At 45.9% G+C, this 23,723-nt stretch overlaps 1 protein-coding gene across 1 annotated transcript in view; it reads right to left on the reverse strand.

Moving 5' to 3' along the window:
• The window catches only part of dnah9 (dynein, axonemal, heavy chain 9), a 127,410-nt gene that overhangs the window by 77,787 nt on the left and 25,900 nt on the right, over window positions 1–23,723 (reverse strand). The window contains exons 31-45 of the mRNA XM_023993787.2: window positions 22,911–23,067; window positions 21,215–21,319; window positions 17,499–17,656; window positions 17,014–17,152; window positions 15,070–15,357; window positions 12,460–12,670; window positions 12,204–12,331; window positions 12,021–12,129; window positions 11,671–11,818; window positions 11,254–11,428; window positions 9,784–9,957; window positions 9,231–9,438; window positions 8,399–8,564; window positions 1,787–1,889; window positions 1,385–1,624 (exon numbers count right to left, since the gene is read on the reverse strand). Coding sequence (XP_023849555.1) covers window positions 1,385–1,624; window positions 1,787–1,889; window positions 8,399–8,564; window positions 9,231–9,438; window positions 9,784–9,957; window positions 11,254–11,428; window positions 11,671–11,818; window positions 12,021–12,129; window positions 12,204–12,331; window positions 12,460–12,670; window positions 15,070–15,357; window positions 17,014–17,152; window positions 17,499–17,656; window positions 21,215–21,319; window positions 22,911–23,067 — 2,509 coding nt within the window. The remainder of the gene's footprint in view (window positions 1–1,384; window positions 1,625–1,786; window positions 1,890–8,398; window positions 8,565–9,230; window positions 9,439–9,783; window positions 9,958–11,253; window positions 11,429–11,670; window positions 11,819–12,020; window positions 12,130–12,203; window positions 12,332–12,459; window positions 12,671–15,069; window positions 15,358–17,013; window positions 17,153–17,498; window positions 17,657–21,214; window positions 21,320–22,910; window positions 23,068–23,723) is intronic.

Raw genomic sequence — 23,723 nt, forward strand, 5'->3', positions numbered from 1 at the left:
CATTCTTAAAAACAGTGAGGACAAGCAGACAAGATGGAATGTGGACTAGGGTGTGTGAGCAGGCAACCCTGTGTAGCTAGCTATCCTCAGGCCCTGGAGCTAGTTAGCAGCTGAATTGTGAAGACATATGGAGAGAAAAGTTCAAAAGAGAACTATGGGCTGTGTCTGAGCCCCATCTCACTTTCTCCTTATTACCCCAGCTGAAAAACAACAAGGATTCATCCTGCGCTCTCTCTCTCCTTTTGTCCCACCTTTCTCCCACACTCTCTACCGGCTTGACACCAGGGACACAACACAGACCCTTTAGAATGCAGGCTTCACCAAAACACACAGCACTGAGACTCTTCAAAGTTCAAAAGCTAAGTTTAATGAGTTCTACCCCCATCAGGACCCTGCTATTGAAATCAATGCTGTACTGTCGTCAACGTTGATTAAAGGTCTAAAAGGTAACATAATGGGGTCAGCAGGGCTGGAGTCTATGGTCTGTAATTATAGATAATAAACGCTCTAGTGTTGAATCTATGGTCCCTCATCGTTAAAGGTGAGGTTAGAATAATTCTAATAGCTCAACCTCAACTCATTATAATTGCTAAACCTAAACTCTTAGATTTAAGGCTAATAATGATGAATAACTGAGAACCTGTTCTTTTGAAGTATGACTTACTGTACATTCCGACGTTCTGTATGCACATTTTATAAGAGGATAAGGGTGTGACTTGAAACAGTTCCAAGGCTTGGAGGTCTCAGGGAAGGAATTATGAAAACTAAAGTACTATGGTTGAATGGCTTAGAGTATTAATTATGTATTGGTGCTTGTATTAAATGAGAGTCTTTGCCCCCCTGGAATCGCTGAGGATCGTGACAGAAAAATATTGCGCATAAGCTTCTCTCTCATGACAGCTTTAGAGGTTACAGTATAATATAATATTCATTTAAATACATTAAATCGTTACAAACACCCCTGAGAGCAAATCCATTCTTCTCTCTTTTTCTGCAAATTTCAGCCTTATTTCTCTACACTAGGCACACCTTACTAAATCAATAATCATTTAGATGAGAAATTAGTTACAGTACTTTAACTTTTACCGCCTGGGGTGCAATAAAACTCTACCAAACCAAACTTTGATACAGTATATTAAAAAAGTAAAAGAGCTGGGTTTTGAGTGCACATGCCAAATCATTTAACTGGTGGTGTTTTAATGGAACGATTCATGAATGAAGGAGAACATGCCCTAGGTCTTAGTTTTGAGTGTACAGTACCAGCTTCAGTAACTGAACATTTGCATCAATGTAAAAAATGTCACCAGGGATAGTAAATTGTAAATGTGTGTGTGTGTGTGTGTGTGTGCGCCCGTCAATCCATTCATTCATTTGCATTCATCACCTGGAATATGTTGGAGAGGTCTCGGAGGTTAAAGATGTAGTGGAACTTGACAGCGGTGGGCAGGAAGGTGGAGGTGAGTCTCTGATGGAGGGCCAGAGCTAGCTGGACCAGGGTAGGACAGCTCTTCTGCAGGGCAGCACTGAAGCCCTCTCCCCTGAGGTGCTGAGAGAGGATGGAACTGTAGATGGTGCTAAGAGCCTCCGCTCCAGGGAAGGACAAGGCAAACACTGAGAAGTGACGCTACAAAGAGAAAGAAAAATGATGTGTATATGTATAGAGGTTTATAATTATGCTAATGAAACGTTGCAATAGAGACAACGGGACATCATCAGATGTGCATGCATGTGTGTGAGTGCATGCACGTTTGTCTGTGCTTGTTTGTAAGCGTGTCTGTGTGTGTACCTGTAGTCGTGGGTTAATGGTGAAGCTGCCTGCCGTAGGGTTCATGCAGGACACGTACTGCACACTGTGGACCTCTTTCAGCAGCAGCTTACTCCTGTCATACCTTGACACACACACACAGTCTTGTTTAACTAACCTTGTGGGGACACACAATTTATAAGCATTCAAAATCCTATTTTCCCTAACCCCTAACCCTAACTTAACCCCAAAACCTAATCTAAACCCAAATCCTAAACCTAACTCCTAACCCCAAACCTAATTCTAACCATAACACTAATTATACCTTAACCCTAAACCCCCAAGAAATATACTGAAAAAAWATATAAACGCAACATTTTCAATGATTTTACTGAGTATACTGATAGTGAACTAATATAGTTCATATAAGAAAATCTGTCAATGGAAATAAATCCCTAATCTATTGATTTCACATGACTGGGCAGGAGAGTCTCCAGCAGGGTTTTATCCACCCCCCTCTACGTCACCAGCCTCCTCAAGCTTCTTTTTTATTAAAAAGAAAGATGGGGGACGGCGCCCCTGCATTGATTATCAAATTCTGGATAAAGGCACCGTWAAGTTCAGCTATTCTTTACCCCTTATCACAACCATCATCAAACAAATGCACAGGGCCCAGTACTTCACGAAACTGGACTTGAGGAGTGCCTACAATCTGGTGCGCATTCGTGCAGGCGACGAATGGAAAACYGCCTTTTCCATGACCACGGGCCATTACAAGTATCTCATAATGCCTTTTGGCCTGTCTAATACTCCTTCAGTCTTCCAGGACTTTATTAACAAAGTGTTTCGGGACATGCTGGGATGGGGCGTAGTTGTTTATATAGACGACATTTTGGTCTATTCTGCTGACCGCGCCCAGCATGTCTCGTTAGTCAGGTCTGTGCTGGGAAAACTGTTGGAGCATGATCTATATGTCAAACAAGAGAAATGTTTGTTTTCCAGCGGTCAGTGTCCTTTTTGGGCTACCTCATATCCACGGAGGGAGTGGAAATGGAGGAGCAACYCATCAGCGCAGTCAGGTCATGGCCCATCCCCAACTCTGTGAAAGCAGTCCAGCGATTCSTGGGTTCGCCAASTATTTCCGGAGGTTCATCCGGGGCTTCAGCACGGTGGTCACGCCTCTTACCTCCCTGCTGAGAGTAGTTTCCCAGCGGCTTRGTTGGATGGATGGCGGAGGCGGAGAGGGCGTTCGAGACACTGAAGGCACGCTTCACCATTGCTCCCGTGCTGGCACATCCCTTCCCTTCCACGTTGAGGTGGATGCCTCRGAAGTAGGAGTAGGGGCAGTGCTGTCCCAGCACACCGGAACCCCTCCAAAGCTGCGGCCCTGCGCTTTCTACTCTAAGCAGCTGAGCCCCGCCTAGAGGAACTACGACGTAGGGGACCGGGAACTCTTGGCGGTCAAGAAGACTCTGAAGGCATGGAGGCACTGGCTGGAGGGATCCAAACACCCTTTCCTGGTGTGGACGGACCACCGCAACCTGGAGTAAATCAGGGCAGRGAAGAGGCTAAACCCGAGACAGGCCAGGTGGGCTCTACTCTTCGCCAGGATCCAATTCATYCTTTCCTATAGGCCAGGCTCGAAGAACGTGAAGGCGGACGCCCTGTCTCGCCTCTATGATAAAGAGGAGAGGCAGGGAGAGGAGACCCCCATCATCCCTCCGTTCCGTATCATCGTGCCAGTGGTGTGGGACGTGGACGCCGACATACGGCAGGCCCTGCGCACGGAACCCYCACCTGCACAGTGCCCAGAGAACTGTGCTTACATGCCCACAGGTGTGCAGGACTGCCTCCTTAACTGGCACACACGGRGCCTGCATCGGGTCATCCTGGGAAAAGCCGTACCATCGCTTGCCTGTCTGAGAAGTACTGGTGGCCCACCTTGGCTAGGACGCCCYGGTTTACGTCTCTTTCMGCTCCATCTGGACTCAGTCAAAGACACCCAGACATCTCCCTTAWGGAAAGCTCCTTCCCCTGCCGGTTCCAGAGCTTGTCGCCTCATTCCTCTGCCTGGGCTCCCGTCGGCGATGCAAACCGTGGAGGCTCTTTTTACGCACGTCTTCCGGCACTACGGGACTCCAGAGGACATTGTGTCAGATCATCGTCCTCAGTTCACCTCACGCGTATGGAAAGCGTTCATGGAATGCCTTGGGGTCACGGTCAGTCTCACCTCCAGGTACCGTCCTCAAGCTAATGGGCAGGTGGAGAGGGTCAATCAGGAAGTGGGCAGGTTCCTGAGGTGTTACTGTCAGGACKGGCCGGGGGAGTGGACGGATTTTCTACCTTGGGCTGAGTACGCGCAGAATTCCCTCCGCAACTCCTCCACTAACCTCACTCCTTTCCAGTGCGTGTTGGGGTATCAGCCGGCCTTGGCACCTTGGCATCCGAGCCAGACCGAGGCCCCTGCGGTGGACGAGTGGTTTGGGTGCGCTGAGGAGACCTGGAACGCTGCGCACACTCGTCACCAGCGGGCCGTGCGTCGGCACAAGGAACAGGCGGGCCGTGCGTCGGCACAAGGAACAGGCGGGCCGTGCGTCGGCACAAGGAACAGGCGGGCCGTGCGTAACGCGCACAAGGAACAGGCGGCCGTGCGTCGGCACAAGAACAGCGGGCCGTGCGTCGGCACAAGAACAGGCGGGCCGTGCGTCGGCACAAGAACAGGCGGGCCGTGCGTCGGCACAAGGAAACAGGCGGGCCGTGCCGTCGGCACAAGGAACAGCGCGGCCGTGCGTCGGCACAAGGAACAGGCCGACCGCCACCGCAGTGAGCGCCTGTTTTCTCCCCAGGCGACCGGGTTTGGCTCTCCACCCGGAACCTGCCCCTCCGCCTGCCCTGCCGGAAGCTGGGCCCGCGGTTTGTGGGGCCGTTTAAAGTCCTGAGGAGGGTTAATGAGGTAMMTACCGTTTGCAACTCCCTGCTGATTACTGCATTAACCCGACTTTTCATGTGTCTCTCCTCAGGCCAGTGGTGCCTGGTCCTCTCGCTGAGGCTGGACCCAGTGACGRCCCGCCTCCTCCTCTGGACATCGAGGGAGGTCCGCCGTACTCAGTCCATGAAGTTCTGGTTTCGAGGCATTGAGCGGGGCGTCTCCATTACCTCATCGACTGGGAGGGGACGGCCCAGAGGAGCGGTGCTTCGCTGACCAGGYATTTTCACCGTTGGCGCACTTCCCGACCCACACCGTGCTCCGGTGATCGTCCCCGAGGCCGGTGTTGTCCCCCTGCTGGTGCACCGCGCCCCAGTGGTTATCCCCCGAGGCCGGTGTCGTCCCGCTGCTGGTGCACTTGTTATTTCGGGTCTCGTCCTGTGTACTGTTACTACGGGTCTCGTCCCGTGTAATCTTTAGAGGTTTAAACCTCACTCTTTTGTTTGGGTTACATCCCTGTGTATTTTATATACGTGTTTGTTTTGGGCTTTGGCCCTGTGTGATGTTCATGTATTTTGGGTGGTTAAAACCCCCTATTACGCATTCCTGCACCTGTCTCCGATCCTTATACAACGTGACACTGTTTAATCAGCTTCTTGATATTCCACACCTYTCAGGTGGATGGATTGTCTTGGCAAATGAGAAATGCTCACTAACAGCGATGTAAACAAATTTGTGCACAATACGTTTTTTGTGTGTATAAAACATTTCTACGATCTTTTATTTCAGCACAAGAAACACTTTACATGTTGCGTCTATATTTTTGTTCAATATAGCATTTGACCGTGTGGGGACTAACAAAATGTCAATGTTTTGTTCGTTTACTATTCTTGTGGGGACTTCTGGTCCCCATAAGTATAGTTAAACACGTCCACAGGCACACAAAAGCACAGGCACATACACATTGCAATGAAATACAGAAACACACTCTTAATGTGCTCCTGTCAATATGCACGCCTCAACTCTCCCTTAAGCCAGCATAGCTTAGTAACACCCTTCTCCCTCTCAATTTCATACCTGAGATACTCTCCATAACTCTACTGGCTGACCGTGTGTAAAACAAACACACACACACACACACACTCACACACTCACACACTCACACACTCACACACTCACACACTCACACACCCTGTGGCTGTGTCTACAATACGCTTACTATGCCTGATGCCCCAACTACACAATCCTTTTAAGGAAAATCACATGCCCAAGCTCTCACATTGGACATCATTTAAGTTGTAGCATATTTTAGTAACAGCAACTGCAGTGAGTGTCCCTTTGAATAGTAAACTGAAGACATGCTCTGCTGTAGTAAGCTGAATAACAGATCAATTATTGGACTAACTCACTGCAGTAGGTTTGCTATAGCAGGGTTAGCCAGCCAGTACCCTCTTTAAAAGAGCTGTGGTATAGTAACTCTGAACAAATGTGCCTTTACTGTAATTGTCCAACATTTATGGGGTTCTAAAATTATGAAGTGGAACATCGTTCTTTTCCATAAAATATCACTGTCAAGTTCCATCTGTGATAACAATACATAGGACATAAAGTATTAATCTACTGCAGTGGTCACCAACCGGTTGATCAACTGGTTGATCTCCAAAGCATTCCTAGTCGATCACCAAACATTTCTGTAAAAAAAACAACGATAAAGCCTTGCGTTCCTATTTTTTTATTTGTTTCGTGCTGTTGGCAGTAGGTGCACTTGATTCAGCAGCCCTAGCACCGGGAAGGCAACGTTTCCCATTTTAAACCATTTCATGTGTCTGAAGGTAGAACCCAGAGAGCAAATCAAGTGCACCTATAGGCCTACTGCTGGCAAATCAGATAGATCACAGCGTCTGCAGTTTCCTTGAGCCATAGACTGTAAAAAGAAGCCTTGAGCACACAGCAAAGCTGAAACTGAGATTTCAAAACTTTTAAAACCATGACTAGTGAGAGATTCAACGAATACTGCAAAGCGCTGCTGTTTTTATGAGTAAATTCATGTTTAAGTTATTCAGCAATGTCAACACTTTGTTCAAAACTTTTATAAGCCATAAAATGCACYTTCTCCCTATTTCCACTCATGCTACAACCAGCACTGTAGCTGTAATGAATGACTACAACCAGCACTGTAGCTGTAATGAATGACTACAACCAGCACTGTAGCTGTAATGAATGACTACACCCCAGCACTGCAGCTGTAATGAATGACTACAACCAGCACTGTAGCTGTAATGAATGACTACAACCAGCACTGTAGCTGTAATGAATGACCACAACCAACTGCAGCTGTAATGAATGACTACAACCAGCACTGTAGCTGTAATGAATGACCACAACCAGCACTACAGCTGTAATGAATGACTACAACCAGCACTGCAGCTGTAATGAATGACTACAACCAGCACTGTAGCTGTAATGAATGACTACAACCAGCACTGTAGCTGTAATGAATGACTACAACCAGCACTGCAGCTGTAATGAATGACTACAACCAGCACTGCAGCTGTAATGAATGACTACAACCCAGCACTGTAGCTGTAATGAATGACCACAACCAGCACTGCAGCTGTAATGAATGACTACAACCAGCACTGCAGCTTGTAATGAATGCATACAACCAGCACTTGTAGCTGTAATGAATGACTACAACCAGCACTGCAGCTGTAATGAATGACTACAACCAGCACTACAGCTGTAATGAATGACTACAACCAGCACTGTAGCTGTAATGAATGACTATAMTAAAGTGTTTCGATAAGCTTGCGTTGTTATTATTAGCGGCTTGTCTCTTTTTTATATCAAGTAATATTTAACTTTATCTGGACATCAAATTAACAACATTAATTGGTGCATGAGGCAGAAATAATGCACTGCGACTTGATTTTCGCCATCAGCTTGAAGACTGTCCACTTTTCTCAGTGGAGGGAGGGAGAGAGGGATGGTGAGTCGGGTGAGAGGCAGCCTCACCACTGCACTCTCCATCCCCTCAGACTGACCATCAGATGCAGACCATCAGTTAAGCAAAATTAAAAAAAGCGAATTATTATGCTCACTCAGCTGTGCCTCGCAATTCAGGTGTTGGTGTAACAGGGTTATATTGGTGATTCACCTTGCCACTTTATTGTTAAGACAATGGGCTTTTGTTTTTAGTTTTGTCTTGTCCTCACCTACTCAACATGGCATCTTATTGGCTGGTTTGTGTGGCTTGCTTACGAAGGAGGATGTTTAAATTAGAATCGTCCCAGTGAACAAGCACCAAACCAGCGCTAAGTTGTTGGTTGAAAAGTGATTTTTATACTCCCAAGTGATGATTTTAAAGTACAATTTATATACATTTGTTTGTAAATATTATTAGAACATCACACATAAGATGCCACGTTTTCTGTGCATATTTGTTGTGCATTATTTTGTAGAGAATTCCAGCTAATGCTAGCTAGCAACTTACTGTGTCTGGTGGGGGGGTTTCACATATTTTGTACAGTGCGTGAGTGCATTGTTGGATGGTGAGCCGTGCATTGCATTATGTGCAATTTTGTGCTGTTTCTATCAGAATAAATCTCCATGATTGGTGCTACAAGTTGGAGTCTGTGTCGATGGTTGTACACAACGCAAGAAGAGCACTGTTACATTGGCGTATGAGTGTGTGTGACTGCAGGGTCTGTGTGTGCACGTCCTCTCACCAGTGGTTGTAGTCCAGGTGTTGGCGTATCAGTGTGTGTGGCTGCACGGTGCCGTAGGCGTCCACCTCTGGCATGTTCATATCGTCTATGAAGTAGACCAGCCTCCTGCTGCCTGGAGGACCATAGTTACGGCCTGCCTTCTTCTCCAGGGGCTTCTCCAACACCGCTACACAGGAGAGAGGGAAGGAGGAGAGGATGAGAGTGGAAAGAAAGAGGGATGGGAATGTAAAAAGAGATGAATGGAGGATGCATGCAGAAAGAGATGGATGGAGGATGAGTGTAGAAAGAGATGAATGGAGGATGKYTGRAGAAAGAGATGGATGGAGGATGAGTGTAGAAAGAGATGGATGGAGGATGAGTGTAGAAAGAGATGGATGGAGGATGAGTGTAGAAAGAGATAGAGAGGATGAGTTGAGTCAGAAAGAAGATAATAAGGATGAGGTAGAAAGAATGTATGGAGGATGAGTGTAGAAAGAGATGGATGAGGATGAGTGTAGAAAGATGGATGAGGATGAGTGTAGAAAGAGATGGATGGAGGATGAGTGTAGAAAGATGGATGAGGATGAGTGTAGAAAGATGAATGAGGATGAGTGTAGAAAGAGATGGATGGAGGATGAGTGTAGAAAGAGATGGATGGAGGATGAGTGTAGAAAGATGGATGAGGATGAGTGTAGAAAGATGAATGGCGGATGAGTGTAGAAAGATGAATAGAGGATGAGTGTAGAAAGAGATGGATGGAGGATGAGTGTAGAAAGAGGGAAAGGAGAGAACCAGCTAGGCTACATTATATTTATTTGCAGTTGTACACTAGTAGTAGCAGACCATTCCCTACCCTGTAGCATGGCAGAGGTGGTGTAATAATTGAAGGGGACGTTTTTGATCATGTATTTCTCCTGGTCCAGTGATCCCAGTTTGTCTCCGACCAGAACAGACTTCCCAGTACCGGCATTCCCGACCAGCATGACGGGCCGGCGGCGTTCCAAGAGGCGGTCCATGAAGTAACGGACGCGGATAGTCTCTGTGGTGTGGACCAGACATGCCTTGGGAGAGGAGAGATAGGGGACAGAGTTCAGATAGACTGTAGATACTCTACAGGTTGGTGTTTCCCCACAGATCTAGGATCAGATTACTCAACTCCAATTACAACCTAAACCATTACTTATTGTGGTCCTTCAAGCCAGATGCTGTGCAATATTTATGCCATCGATGTTCACTTATTGTAAATTGCTCTGGAGAAGAGCATCTGGTAAAAGACTAAARTGTAAAGAATATGTAATTAGAAGATATTTTACTGTAGACCGTCGATGACTACTGCTTTGAAGCAGCTAATGCATGATATAATGTCACTATAGAAGTGACACCAATAACACAAGACTTTACCGTACCTGTAGAGGAATATCAGCATCCATCTCGAACCTGGGCACCATCTTGGACCAGGGTTCAAACTTCTTGGTGTCGGGGTCAATGTAGTAGTCAAACACGGTCCCCTGGGAGGGGAACTTGATGGTCTTAAACTCTGTCACCCACCACTTACTAAACTCCACACGGTAGTCCACCAACTACACACACACACACACACACACACACACACACACACACACACACACACACACACACACACACACACAGGGAGAGACAAACATTGGGTCAATCTCTTGAGATACTTCTGGGAGAGGAAGCATTAAAAAACAATCAAATGAAACAAAGACACTCATTTACATTTACATTTAAGTCATTTAGCAGACGCTCTTATCCAGAGCGACTTACAAATTGGTGCATTCACCTTATGACATCCAGTGGAACGGCCACTTTACACTCCTATCCAACTACCCACTGGTGGAACAACTACCCACTGGTGGAACAACTACCCACTGGTGGAAACTGGTGGAGTTAACATTGTTTCCACGTCATTTCAACAAGAAAATGAAATGTGATGACGTTGTTTCAACGTGGAAAAGTGATTGGATTTTCAAAAAGTCATCAACGTAAGGGAAATTTTAACCTAAATCCAATGACTTGGGGATTTTTTTTGTTGATTTCACGTTGAATTCACGTTAGTTAACAACTCAACCTTACTGCAAATTCAAATTTGATGTTGAAATGACGTCTGTGGCCAGTGGGTATCCATCAGTAAAAAATAAAAATCCCTGAGCTGTTATTTCCTCTCTCTCCTCTCTCCTCTCCCTCTCTCCAGGCTGTCTACTGTGTTCAGGCCCTGCTCTGCAGTCAATAAACCCACTTAGCATATAAATGCAGTGTAGATAAGGAAATAAAGTGGAGTACATTGGTATGCTAGGAGAGACTGTTTTATCCCATAACTTAGATGGACATGGTTACTGTACGGAGCTGTCTGGGTTGCTTAGCAACCGCTCGTCACTTTGTTCGCCGCTGGTTAAAAATTCAGCCGGGTGTAGTGTTTAGGACTGTGAGTGGAATACACTTAGTTTTGAAGATGAAGCTGCAATACAGTACGGAGTCCTCGCATTGAAAACCACCATACTTTACTGAAATATATGTGAAGCAATTCTCATCATCTGAAGCTTTGAGGGGAGTTGGAGAGCAAATTAGATGACGATTTACTAAAGCGTTTGCACCCGTGATAAAAGTACACCACTTTTTCTGAAGCAATCTACTTTATTCTTTGACTCTGAGGGAAAGCACTTATCCACTACGTAGGAATGTCTCTCACAAAAATACTTAATAATAATATATGCCATTTAGGAGACACTTTTATCCAAAGCAACTTACAGTAAGTACGGGTGGTCCTAGGAATCTAGCCCACTATCCTGGTGTTACAAGCCCCACTGAGCTACAGAGGACCAACCACAATCATAGGAATCGTTCAACCATCCTACCTGGTCCTGGAACATGGCACCTCCGAAGGCCCAGACAGCACCGAAGACAAAGTAGAGTTCGTAGAGTTCCTTAGGGCAGTCTGGAGGGGTGTGTTCTGGGGTTAACAGACACTCCAACAGATGGCACAGCATCTGGACCATACTCTGCTCTGGGACTGGGATGATCTTCTTAAACCTGACCACACACACATTACAGACATAGGGGTAAGACCATCAGTGAAATAAATATATATCTATTGATTTATGTCGGACACTATTTAGGCCTATTGTTCTCTGTCACTCGCCCTCTCTGTCTTCTCTCTCTAACCTTTCTTACTCCCTCTCACCCTCTTCCATGTCTACAGTCTCTCTCCCCTCAGTCCAGAGGAACCATCTAGATCACTATGAACCATTCCATACTGACAACTGATGTGTTACCTGGACCTGAGGGTGTCCAGACATGAGGGGAGGTACTTGTCAAACAGGATGGTCAGGTTGGCCTTCTCCGATTGGACCTCCCTCCTGTCAATCCAGCTGGATACAGGTGGGTTCCAGCCCAGATCTGCCGGGTTGATATACAGAATGCCTGGAGGGACAAGCAGAGCTTGTTACTCTGTAGTCACATGTAAACAGGTAACTACACAGTACGTACAAATACATGTAAAATGTGGTCTAACTGGGAAATATGTGGTCTAGGATAACAACAAAAGAAGAGGAGAGCAGGGGGACAGGGATAGGATAAGGAGAGGAGGAGGAGAGGTAATGGAGGAGGCGAATGACTAGCATACCAGCTCTAGATACAGTAGCAGGAGTAGCAGTCCGGAGGTGACTGATCTCAAACACCAGCCTCATGGTCGGGTTGAGAGGGATACGTTCATTACTCGCCAGGGTTAACACCTAATGCAGGGAAAGGTACAGAGAGTTATTACACAGTCGGACAGAGAAACACAGACAGGGAGACAGACACACACCTTGTTGTCGTCCATGACAGTGTTGAGAGACTCAATCCACATGGGGTCTATGTCTCCATCCAGTACGATCCATTTAGGCCCAGTGTGGCTGAGGTTAGCCAGCTCACGCATGATGTTAGAGAACAGACCTGGAAAACAGACATGTATCAAAGGTCTATATGTTGGCCATATCATCATCACCATCATGACAATCATCATCACCATCCCCATCATGACCGTCACCATCATGACCGGCATCATCATGCCCTCCCCTCACCATCCCTCCACTCCCTGGTTGCAGGGTTGATGATGCCAAACAGCTCATCATTGGTCACAGCTTTGGGGTTGAGGTCCGCCCACACGGGCCTCCGCTTCATGTTCTGGTAGGTCCGTTGGAGAGACCTCATCACCTGGCTCTTCCCTGTGCCTGCGTTACCCACCACAAACACAGAGTGGCGCACCGCCAGCAACTCTTCCAACTGTACCACCTGGGGGAAGGAAGGAGAGAGCGAGAGCCAGAGAGAGAAAGGGAGAGACAAATAGTATGGTATTGCTATACAGAATGGTATGGTACACTGCAATGCTGCAGAGTAGATCAGTACCATACAGTGTGTCACTCACGTTACAGCTCAGTGAAAGAGCAGTACTTACTGCTTAATGCAAACAGRGTGGAAAGAACACATTATGCTACCTCTAAAGTATCAAATTCACCTCATTAATATCAGCAACACTTTGGTACACAAAATATTAACAACRTGAATAGCTCTGTAACGGTAAGAAAACGAGCGAGAGCGAGAGAAAATCATATTTCCTTTCACAGTGAAACTCCCCGATGGCATTCTCAATCAATGCAATTGACTCAAGCTATTCACCCTCAGCATAGTGTTAGCATCCGAAAGACCCACATTGATATTAGATTTGATGTGTGGGCAGCTGACAGGGGCTAATGCTAGCGCTACAAGTGGCTAACACCACAACAGGCTAACATTATGAGAGGCTAACAGTACAACAGGCTAACATTGTGAGAGGCTAACACTACAACAGGCTAACATTATGAGCGGCTAACAGTACAACAGCTAACATTGTTGAGTGAGGAAGGGAAGAGAGGAAGGAAAAGAAGGGGACAGGAGGAGAAGGAGAAGGGGAGGGAGGGGAGGGAAAAGAGGGGGAGAGGAGAAAGGAGGAGGAAAAAAGAGGAGGAAGCGGAAAAAGAGGAAAGAGAAAGAGGAAGAGAGGGAAGGAGAAAGGAGAAAGAGAAGGAGAAAAAGTGAAAGAGGAAAGGAGAGGGGGAAGAAGAAGAAAGGAAGAAAAGGAGAAGGAAAAGGGAGGAGGGGAAAAATGAGAGGGGAATGAGAGGAGAGAGGGAATAAAGGAGAGGGAGAGGGGGAAAGGAAAGAGAAAGAGGGGAAAGAGGGAGGGGGAAAAGGGGAAGAAAGAAAGGGAAAAAAGGAGGAAAGAGGAGAGAGAAGGAGAGGAAGGGAGGGAGGAGAGGGATGAAAGGAAGAAGAGAGAAAGAGGAAGGAAAAAAGGAGGGAGAAAGAAAAAGGGGAGAAAGAGAAGAAAAAAGAGAAGGAGGAGAGAGAGAGAGAGGAGAAAAAAGAGAGAGAAAAGAGGGCAGGAGGGAAAGGGAAAGAGGGAGAGGAGGAGAAGAGAGTGAGGAGAGAAAAAGAAAAGAGGAAGAAGGGGGAAGAGAAGGAGAAGGAGGGGAGAAAGGAAGGGAAAGGGAAAGGAAGAGAAAAAGAGAGGAAAGAGAAGGAAGGAAGAGAGGAAAATTAGGGGAGGGAAACGAAGGGAGAAAAAGCGGGAAAGGAGAAGGGAAAAGGAAGAGGGAGAAGGGGGAAGGAGAGAGAGAGAGGGCTAACACTACAACAGGCTAACACTACAACAGGCTAACAATATGAGAGGCTAACAGTACAACAGGCTAAACACTGAGAGGCTAACACTACAACAGGCTAACATTATGAGAGGCTAACACTAAAGTCAAATAAACCCATTCCCCTCTGGACTTCCTCCTTTCACTCTAATATTACTGACCAACAGAATGTGGCCAAAAGTAGTGCACTATAATATAGTTTAACATGGCTTCAGGGAATAGGGTGTCCGACAAAGACGGAGAGTAAGGTTCAGACGATACAAATTGATCATTATTGACCTGCCGTTGTTTCATCAGCCTGTTCCCTCCCTGTTTATATCCATGTGTGGTGTCTGTGACAGTGGCAGGGTTATGAGCTGCTCTTGCGGTACAGCGGTGTGATGGAGTGTCATTACGTTGCTACCATGCCGGTTTGACCTGCTGCAGATTGCACTCATTTCCCCTGGCCCCGCTTTCCTCTGTCTCTGACATTGTATGTGTGTGCGTGTGTGTGTGTGTGTGAACACAGCATAATGGCTAGAATAAGGACGGTGGACCTTTCCACCTGGGACGTTATTACAGTATAACCGGAGGGTTTGGGTTGGGCATATTTGGCCGATTCATCCACAACCCAGACTGCTCTGACACTAATGTGTACTTACCACTGATACAGTACAGTGCAACACTAGGTACATGGCTTTTGGAGGAAAGGGAACTAGTAGCAGAGGAACGCAACAGCTGAATATGTTGTTTTATTGTTAATTACCAAGATTGAAGTGTGGTTTCTTTTCCCTGGCAGTGTTATTGAAGGTCAGGGACATTACAGTATTATGGGCTGTGTTCTTATAGGGCTATCATCTACCGTCAAAAAACTGTGTCTTTCCATGTATTTGTGGATGATTTTAGGCCTGGGTCACTTGTTATATGAATTGTTTCATTCATTAAGTAATTTATCAACATGAAAACATAACTTTTAACCAACAATCTCTAAAGACTGAAACAGCCAACCCTGGTCAACCGGTAATTACAACTCACCTTCAGTACAAAGTTATCCTCAGCCTGTAATTTGAGGTCCAGCACAGACTGCTTGACATGCTTCTCAAACTCCAGGTCTCTCTTCCTGGGGACGTCCAGAGCAGGGAACAGGTCTCCGATAAGCCCCATGAACACTGGCATGTCATCCGTCACGATCTTAGGGATGTTGAAGTCTCTCAGAGCCCGCATGAGGACCTGGTCCTCGGGCCGATCTGGGTCACCCCGCTTCAGGGAGCCAGCCACCACCAGGACAGACTTGATGGCCCTCAACCCCCAGTCATAGTGGTCCTGGAGACCAGGGAGAGACGGAACATTAATATTTAAGGCGCATTTTCCTTTTTCAAGAATGACAAAGATGTGTAATGGAAGGGATAGAAATGTAATGGAAGGGATAGAAATGTAATGGAAGGGATAGAAATGGAATGGAAGGGATAGAAATGTAATGGAAGGGATAGAAATGMAATGGAAGGGATAGAAATGGTTGTACCAAAAGTTTCCGAAAGTGCTTGTTTACTAGACAGACAAAGCATAGTCTTTGTTTTGAAATGCCAAACATGATTGTGTCCTTTTTTTCTGGTTTCAGCTGAACATATTTTGAAAGTAAGACAAATGGTCAAACATATTCTAAACATATTTTTTGTACTTTTTACCCCTTTTTCGTGATATGGTAGTTACAATCGTGTCTCATTGCTGCAACTCTCGTACGGACTCCGAAACACGACCCTGCGATCCTCCGAAACACGACGATGCCAAGCCGCGCTGCTTCTTGACACACCGCTCGCTTAACCCAGAAGCCTCCACCAATGTGTCGGAGGAAACACCGTAAAGTGTGCATGCGCCCAGCCCGCCACATAGAGTCGCTAGAGCGCAATGGAACAATGACATCCAGGCCGGCCAAACTGTCCCCTACCCGAAACGACGCTGGGCCAATTGTGCATCGCCTAATGGGTCTCCCGGTCATGGCCGGTTGCGACACAGCCTGGGAACGAACCAGGGTCTGTAGTGATGCCTCTAGCACTGTGATGCAGTGCCTTAGACCACTGTGCCACTCGGGAGGCCCAAACAAGATATTCTAACACGTTAACCTATACATATATCTTTGTTACACACAAGTTTGCACAAAGCAAGTTATTTCATATTATAAACTGGGTGGTTCGAGCCCTGAATGCTGATTGGCTGACAGCCGTATACCACGGGTATGACAAAACATGTATTTGTGGTGCTCCAATTACATTGATAACCAGTTTAAAATAGCAATGAGGCACCCTGGGGGGTTTGTGGTATATGGCTAATATACCATAGCTAAGGGCTGTATCCAGGCACTCCCCGTTGCGTCATGCAAAATAACATACCTTAGCCGTGGTATATTGGCCATATACCAAACCCCCTCATGCCTTATTCCTTAAATAGAGCCCTGAGTACCAGGCCATTAGCTACCTGATGATCGTACTACTAATGCATGTCCAGAGTGCATAACAGGAGATTACCATGACTCAACGGCCACATCGAATTTTACTGCGGTCATGACTCATGACTGCAGGTGTGGAGGTAATACAGTCACCGCAACAGCCCTACTCTATGCTGAGTGTCAAATACATGTTCTGTAACACTCATTGCCACACACCACATACAGGCCATGCAGAGTATCAAATGTAATGTTCATCCACTTCCTGTATGGCAGTGTTTCAGATCTGGAATATCAGATTCTGTATGGAGCTGTAGTTCTTCTCTATATCGAGCCATTTTTGTGCAATAATCAATATGGACATAATGGAGCTAGCCTAGCCTAGTCCCAGATCTGTTTGTGCTGTCTTGCCAACTCCTACTGTATGGTCATTGTCTTGCCACAAGGACCATGTGAGTTGGCAAGCCAGCACAAACAGACAAGGGACCAGGCTATAATGGAGCTAGTGCATAAGATGAGGGATCTGAAGCATACTGTACCTGTTTGGAAAGCAGCTCTTTGCAGAGTGTGTAGAGGGTGATGAACTTCCTTGCCAGGACTCTGGCATCGAGGAAACCTTCAGCCACCAACATGATCTCACAGATCAATTCAAAGTCTGGTACTACCATGGCACAAGGCCTACAGAGAGGGAGGGAGGTAGAGAGGGAAAGAGAGAAGGAAGAGAGTAAGAATTAGTTCAGAGGGCTGACACAGTCATGTGGCTTCCAGTCAACCCTGGTACAAATCCCGTCGGGGACATTCAGTTCACCAAGAGTAATACGTGTAACTGTGGGACTGAAATATATTCATTGTCGTTTGTCAGCTTTTCTTCCGTCAACATTATCATAAACATCCCACGGTGAATGCCTTGAAAGGGGTAACTCATCTTTGTTTTTCCATCAGTCTCATCATTTCATTGTTTAAAAAATGACATTATAGCATTTTAAAAACAAGGAAACACTTTTGTGCGTGTTCCGTGTGTTACCTAAACAGGGCCTTGAGATTCTCAGGTAGTTCGGTCCTGCCAGCGTAGCCTGGGTTCATAGTGATGAAGATACCTACAGAAGGGAAAAGATTCACCTCCTCGCCCATGAAGTTAAACCTCTGCTTCTTGTCTCGGATGGCGTCCTGGATGCTCTTCACCTGGACAGGACAGATATATAGATATACAGAGATATATAGAGATATAAGACAATCAGGAACTAATCTCAGCAAAAAAAGAAACGTCCCTTTTTCAGGACCCTGTCTATCAAAGATAATTCGTAAAAATCCAAATAACTTCACAGATCTTCATTGTAAAGGGTTTAAACACTGTTACCCATGCTTGTTCAATGAACCATAAACAATTAAAACACTAACAGCTTACAGACGGAAGGCAATTAAGGTCACAGTTATGAAAACTTAGGACACTAAAGAGGCCTTTCAACTGACTCTGAAAAGAAAGATGCCCAGGGTCCCTGCTCATCTGCTTGAACGTGCCATAGGCATGCTGCAAGGAGGCATGAGGACTACAAATGTAGTCAGGGCAATAAATTGCCATGTCTGTACTGTGAGATGCCTAAGACAGCGCTACAGGGAGACAGGATGGACAGCCGATCGTCCTCGCAGTGGCAGACCACATGTAACAACACCTGCACAGGATTGGTACACACAAACATCACACCTGCGGGACAGGTACAGGATGACAACAACAACTGCCAGAGTTACACCAGGAACGCACAATCCCTCCATCAGTGCTCAGACTGTCCGCAATAGGCTGAGAGAGGCTGGACTGAGAGCTTGTTGGCCTGTTGTAAGGCAGGTCCTCACCAGATATCACTGGCAACAACTATGGGCACAAACCCACCATCGCTGGACCAGACAGGAATGGCAAAAAGTGCTCTTCACTGACGAGTCGCGGTTTTGTCTCACCAGGGGTGATCGTCAGATTCGCGTTTATCGTCGAAGGAATGACCGTTACACCGAGGCCTGTACTCTGGAGCGGGATCGATTTGGAGGTGGAGGGTCTGGGGCGGTGTGTCACAGCATCATCGGACTGAGCTTGTTGTCATTGCAGGCAATCTCAATGCTGTGCGTTACAGGGAAGACATCCTCCTCCTACATGTGGTACCCTTCCTGCAGGCTCATCCTGACATGATCCTGCAGCATGACAATGCCACAAGCCATAATGCTTGTTCTGTGCGTGATTTCCTGCAAGACAAGAATGTCAGTGTTCTGCCATGGCCAGCGAAGAGACTGGATCTCAATCCCATTGAGCACGTCTGGGACCTGTTGGATTGGAGGGTGAGGGCTAGGGCCATTCCCCCCAGAAATGTCCGGGAACTTGCAGGTGCCTTTGTGGAAGAGTGGGGTAACATCTCACAGCAAGAACTGGCAAATCTGGTGCAGTCTATGAGGAGGAGATGCACTGCAGTACTTAATGCAGCTGGTGGCCACACCAGATACTGYKRACATTATTTTATTTCTGTTAGTCACATGTCTGTGGAACTTGTTCAGTTTATGTCTCAGTTGTTGAATCTTGTTATGTTCATACAAATATTTACACGTTAAGTTTACTGAAAATAAACGCAGCTGACAGAGAAGACGCTTCTTTTTTTGCTGAGTTTAGAAAAAACGGTTCCAAAAGGGTTCTGCGGATGTCCCCGTAGGTAGGTGATCTTGTAAGATACTACCACTCGTATTCAATCACCAACAAACACAAAATGGAATGGTATTCACACTCTAAAAAATAGCCAAGGCAATGATATTTGCTATAAGCTATAAGCTAGCGTTACTGAAATGATGAAACGGCAACCCTAGTTCATCCTCATCATTTCACATATCCTACATCTGTGTGTGTGTCTAGGATGTGTACAGTAAGAATGAGATGAACTTTTCCGTGTCCTTAGCTGAACCCAAGATCTCGACTACAGGGTATGGTAAAATAGATTAGTTTAGAAAATGCTGCGTTGACTCGGTGTATATGAAACAGCACTCTCATAATTATACACCCATTAGTCATTATTCATCATCCAGTCTGGTATTTTGCAGACAATTTCACCAACAGACAGTTGTGTTGAGGAGAAGAGAAGGGCTGAATTTAGCTCATTTGTCTCCATTCAGCTGTGTCTGTGCTGCCTTCTGTTTCCCTGCCCTTTACCTAATGGAGAATTGATCTTGCCACCTGCGTACGCACTCACAAACTGCAGCTACGTTATGGCGCCTGCTCTCCCCTTAAACAGAATGGATTATCGTACAGCTTCCTCTGACATTCGCTTATGGAGAAGACGGGTGGGTCGTATTCATTAGGCAAAGAACAGAAGAAAAACAGACTGAGAAAAAAAGGAGGGAGGCACTACCAGGACTTGTCCAATGAGAAACGCTAATTTTGTTGTTCCGTTGCAAAACAGTTTAAAATGTTTTCTGTAGCGTGCTGTTATGAACACAACCTGGGTGAAGCGCAGAGGAAGGAGAAGAGGGTACTGGAGCGGGTGGGAGAGTGCCCGTCAGAACCATTTTATTGTTTTCTGCCAGTCTTATCCAAGGTCTTCTTCCTTTCATCCTTTCGAAGCATAGCTTGATTTATTATTCCATACGCCTGCTAACACACATCCATTGCTCTGTTCTGCTGCTTTACAGTTTCAAAGTTCTCTCTCTCTCTCTCGCACTCTGACTTATTGACAACGTTTCCTTTCATAGCTAGCTGCCGGGGAGAGGGCAGAGAAACTGGCTGTGCTGTGCTATACTGCCAGTCTGGTGATGATGAAACCCTATCAGCATTATCTACTGCACATAATGTTATGATATGGGTTAAGGTAAGTGTTAGGACATAGACAAACACACTATCCAGGATACACTTTCATACTCCATCCCCCAGGGGGCAGCAGCAACCTTGTCCAAATGCTGAGTCTGGTTGATAAGCACATCAGGTGCTACCAATTAAGGTGATCGTCAGTGAGTGTCCCAGTTTGCAAGCCGTGATGCTACTGGGGGTTTGTTGGTTTTAAGAGTCTTTTTTTCACCTAGGTGAGATTGCTGTCTCCCTGGGCACATGTATCCATCACGTCCTCAAATGCTGATTTGTCACATAAATGCACACATTCATTTAGGTTACAGTTCATGTAACTAGGCCTAGGACACCTAGACAAAGTGAGTGCAACGATATCCGTAGGCTAGTTATGAGTTTTGCAACAATACACATTACAATGATGACAAAATATAAATGTGTACTGTGCTAACTCAATGCAATCATTGCTTATTAGTACTGTATACAGTGAGTTCCAAAAGTATTGTGCCCAATAGAAATGAATGGTAAATAATGTATTGTGTAATTTAGGAGTCACTTTTATTGTAAGGAAGAGTAGAATATGTTTCTAAACACATCTACATTCATGTGGATGCTACTACGATTATGGATAGTCCTGAATGAATCGTGAATAATGATGAGTGGGAATTACAGACGCACAAATATCATACCCCCAAGACATGCTAACCTCTCACCATTACAAGAAAAGGGGAGGTTAGCATTTTGGAGGGGGTATGATATTTGTGCGTCTGTAACCTRCTCACTCATCCTTATTCACGATTCATTCAGGACTATCTGCAATGGAAGTGTTTATTAACATATTATATTCTTCTTTACAGTACAGAGACAAAATAAAAAGGGTCACCGTGCCAATACCTTTGGAGCGCACTGTATGATTAGCCCAGGGACATGCTTACCTGCACAGCGACCACAGACAGCACCTCCACAGAGATCCTGTTAAATTCATCAAAGCAGCCCCACGCTCCTGTCTGGGCCAGGCCTTTATAGATGTTGCCACACGACTGCAGGAGGGGTCAGAGAGAGAGAGAGAAAGAGAGAGGGAGATGTGTTCTATACAGAGTAAAATTGAAGGTAAAAATGACAACAGACGTTTGAGATTTACCACAAAAGCAAGGGCCTAAACTTTCTTGCCTAAACGGGTGACATTTTGTTGCTGTCTGTCTATTCCAATATGAAAAAGGTTAAATGCCAACGCACACCATCAGTTTTCTCCACAGACACAGAAACCAAACTTATGAGCAGGTGAAACAGCCTCCTGAGATTCACTAGACAGGAGAGAGGTAGGATCCAAGTCTCTTCTCTCTATTATAGGGCAGAGCCATGATACTAACCAAGCCTGACTGTGTGTGCCGCTTGGTTGTATGACTTTACACCATCGCTGCATCTCCTGGTGCATATTAGCACTTCTCTCTGACACATCAATGCAGTGTGGTGTGTGTGTGTAGAGTGGGAAGGGCAATAATAATTCTCCTGTTTAGGCAGGCAGCAACAAGCTGTATGAAGAGATTGTGCCTGCGTCTCTATTGACCACTCTATATGCAGTGAGTGTGAGTGTGTGTGAGTGTGTGTGTGTGTGTTGAAGCAGCAACACTGAGAAGGGCGTCTGACACCACTTAACAGCAAAATAAATGCATCCATCAGGTTGAACTGTTATGTTCTTCCTTCAAGGACGGAGAGAGAGAGAGAGCGAGAGAGAGAGCGAGATAGAGAGAGAGAGAGAGAGAGAGAGAGAGAGGAGGAGAAGACAGAAAGAGAGAGACAGGGAGCTCTCTTTACCCTCCTCTCCCCTCCATCTCCGTGTCAGATATCCACACCGAGTAGAGTTGGAGAAGCAGGACTTAGATCAGGGATGGGCAACTGGCGGCCCGCCCCCCTTTTGAAGGCCCTCGGATTAATCCCCCCCGTCCCCCCCTGCCCCCACCCCCCCAAAAAAACTCAGTCGGGGTCTCAACTTACTGTTGCGAGTTAGAATAGTAGACTACACAAGGTGCAATTTCAAAATGTGGTTGTGCATCAGACGTTTTACTCTTGTTATGTCAGTCACTGATAGTCAATTAGCTCATGTCAGCTAACTTTTTTTAGATTGCTAAATTAGTTCAGCGGCCAGCTATCCAAACTTGTTATCATGGCCGAATTATCGTCCGGGGGGCACCCATTGATTTTGTTAGTCAGTCTCACTCAGATATATTAAAAACTGCAAACATTTCTCTCCACCCTATGGCAAGATGTGTAGAATTGCAGGAAATTAGCTGTAAAACAGCACATTTTCCTCACCGCCTCATGGAAAAATGTGTAGAATTGCAGCAAACTTACTTTAAATTGCAACATTTGCTCTACACTCCGTGGCAAAATGTGTAGAATTGCACAAAATGAACTCTAAAAAAGTGTTTTAAATGTTCTCTGCTGTCAAGAGTGGGGCCACTAAGATGTTTTGCCCACAACGTGGGAGGTATGGATGTGGGTATGCAGACCCGCGAGCAACTGCGGGCCCTCATGATGAGTTGTTTTGTTGTGGCCCCCACCCCCATCAAAAGTTGCCCAACCCTGACTTAGATGATTCATAGCCTGTCTGCAGAAGGAGTGGGAGCCCACCTTGTAGTCCATCTGCTCGGAGCAGTTGAATACATAGACCATGATGCCAAGGGCTCGGCCCAGATCCTTGGTGGTCTCTGTCTTGCCAGTGCCTGCTGGGCCTGCTGGAGCACCACTCATAGTCAGGTGGAGGGACTGGGTAAGAGTGATGTAGCACCTGGGAAACACACACACACACACACACACACACACACACACACACACACACACACACACACACACACACATTCTTAGGAATAACAACTTCACTTCATAGGTTGATTAACTCAAGTCAAATAACAAGCAGGCATTTAAATGCAACAACAATCTGCATGTTTCAATAGCACACTAAGGTGTTTAGGAGGACTGATAGAGACGATCACATCTGAAATTGATCATCAATATAAATGCATTGTTTCGCCTCTGAAATCAATGTGGTAATAATTTCAGCAAGCAGAGGGTAAATAGACAATATATTGTGTGAGAGAGAGAGAGAGAGAGAGAGAGAATGTGTGTTAAAGAGATATGCAAGCTACCGGAAGACAAACGATCCAATTTGTGTCATCCAGAGACTGTTGCCAACGTTTTTATAGTCATTTTGGAAATATGGCCATAAATCTCACAATCAACTGTCTGGGTGGCAACAAACCTGCTTGTTCTGAATAGCTAAAATGCCTAAACACAGTTCTCAGAAGGGGCTGGAACACTTTAACTGAGAAGTATTGTGTATGTATGATTACATCATTGTTTTTCTACCAGGGGGATGCCATCACAATCCTTAAAAACACCGCTTCCAGAATTATGTGATTGAAATCCAAACACATCTGAAACCTA

Source organism: Salvelinus sp. IW2-2015, linkage group LG8 (genome assembly GCF_002910315.2).
Source record: "Salvelinus sp. IW2-2015 linkage group LG8, ASM291031v2, whole genome shotgun sequence".
Taxonomy (NCBI): Eukaryota; Metazoa; Chordata; class Actinopteri; order Salmoniformes; family Salmonidae; genus Salvelinus; species Salvelinus sp. IW2-2015.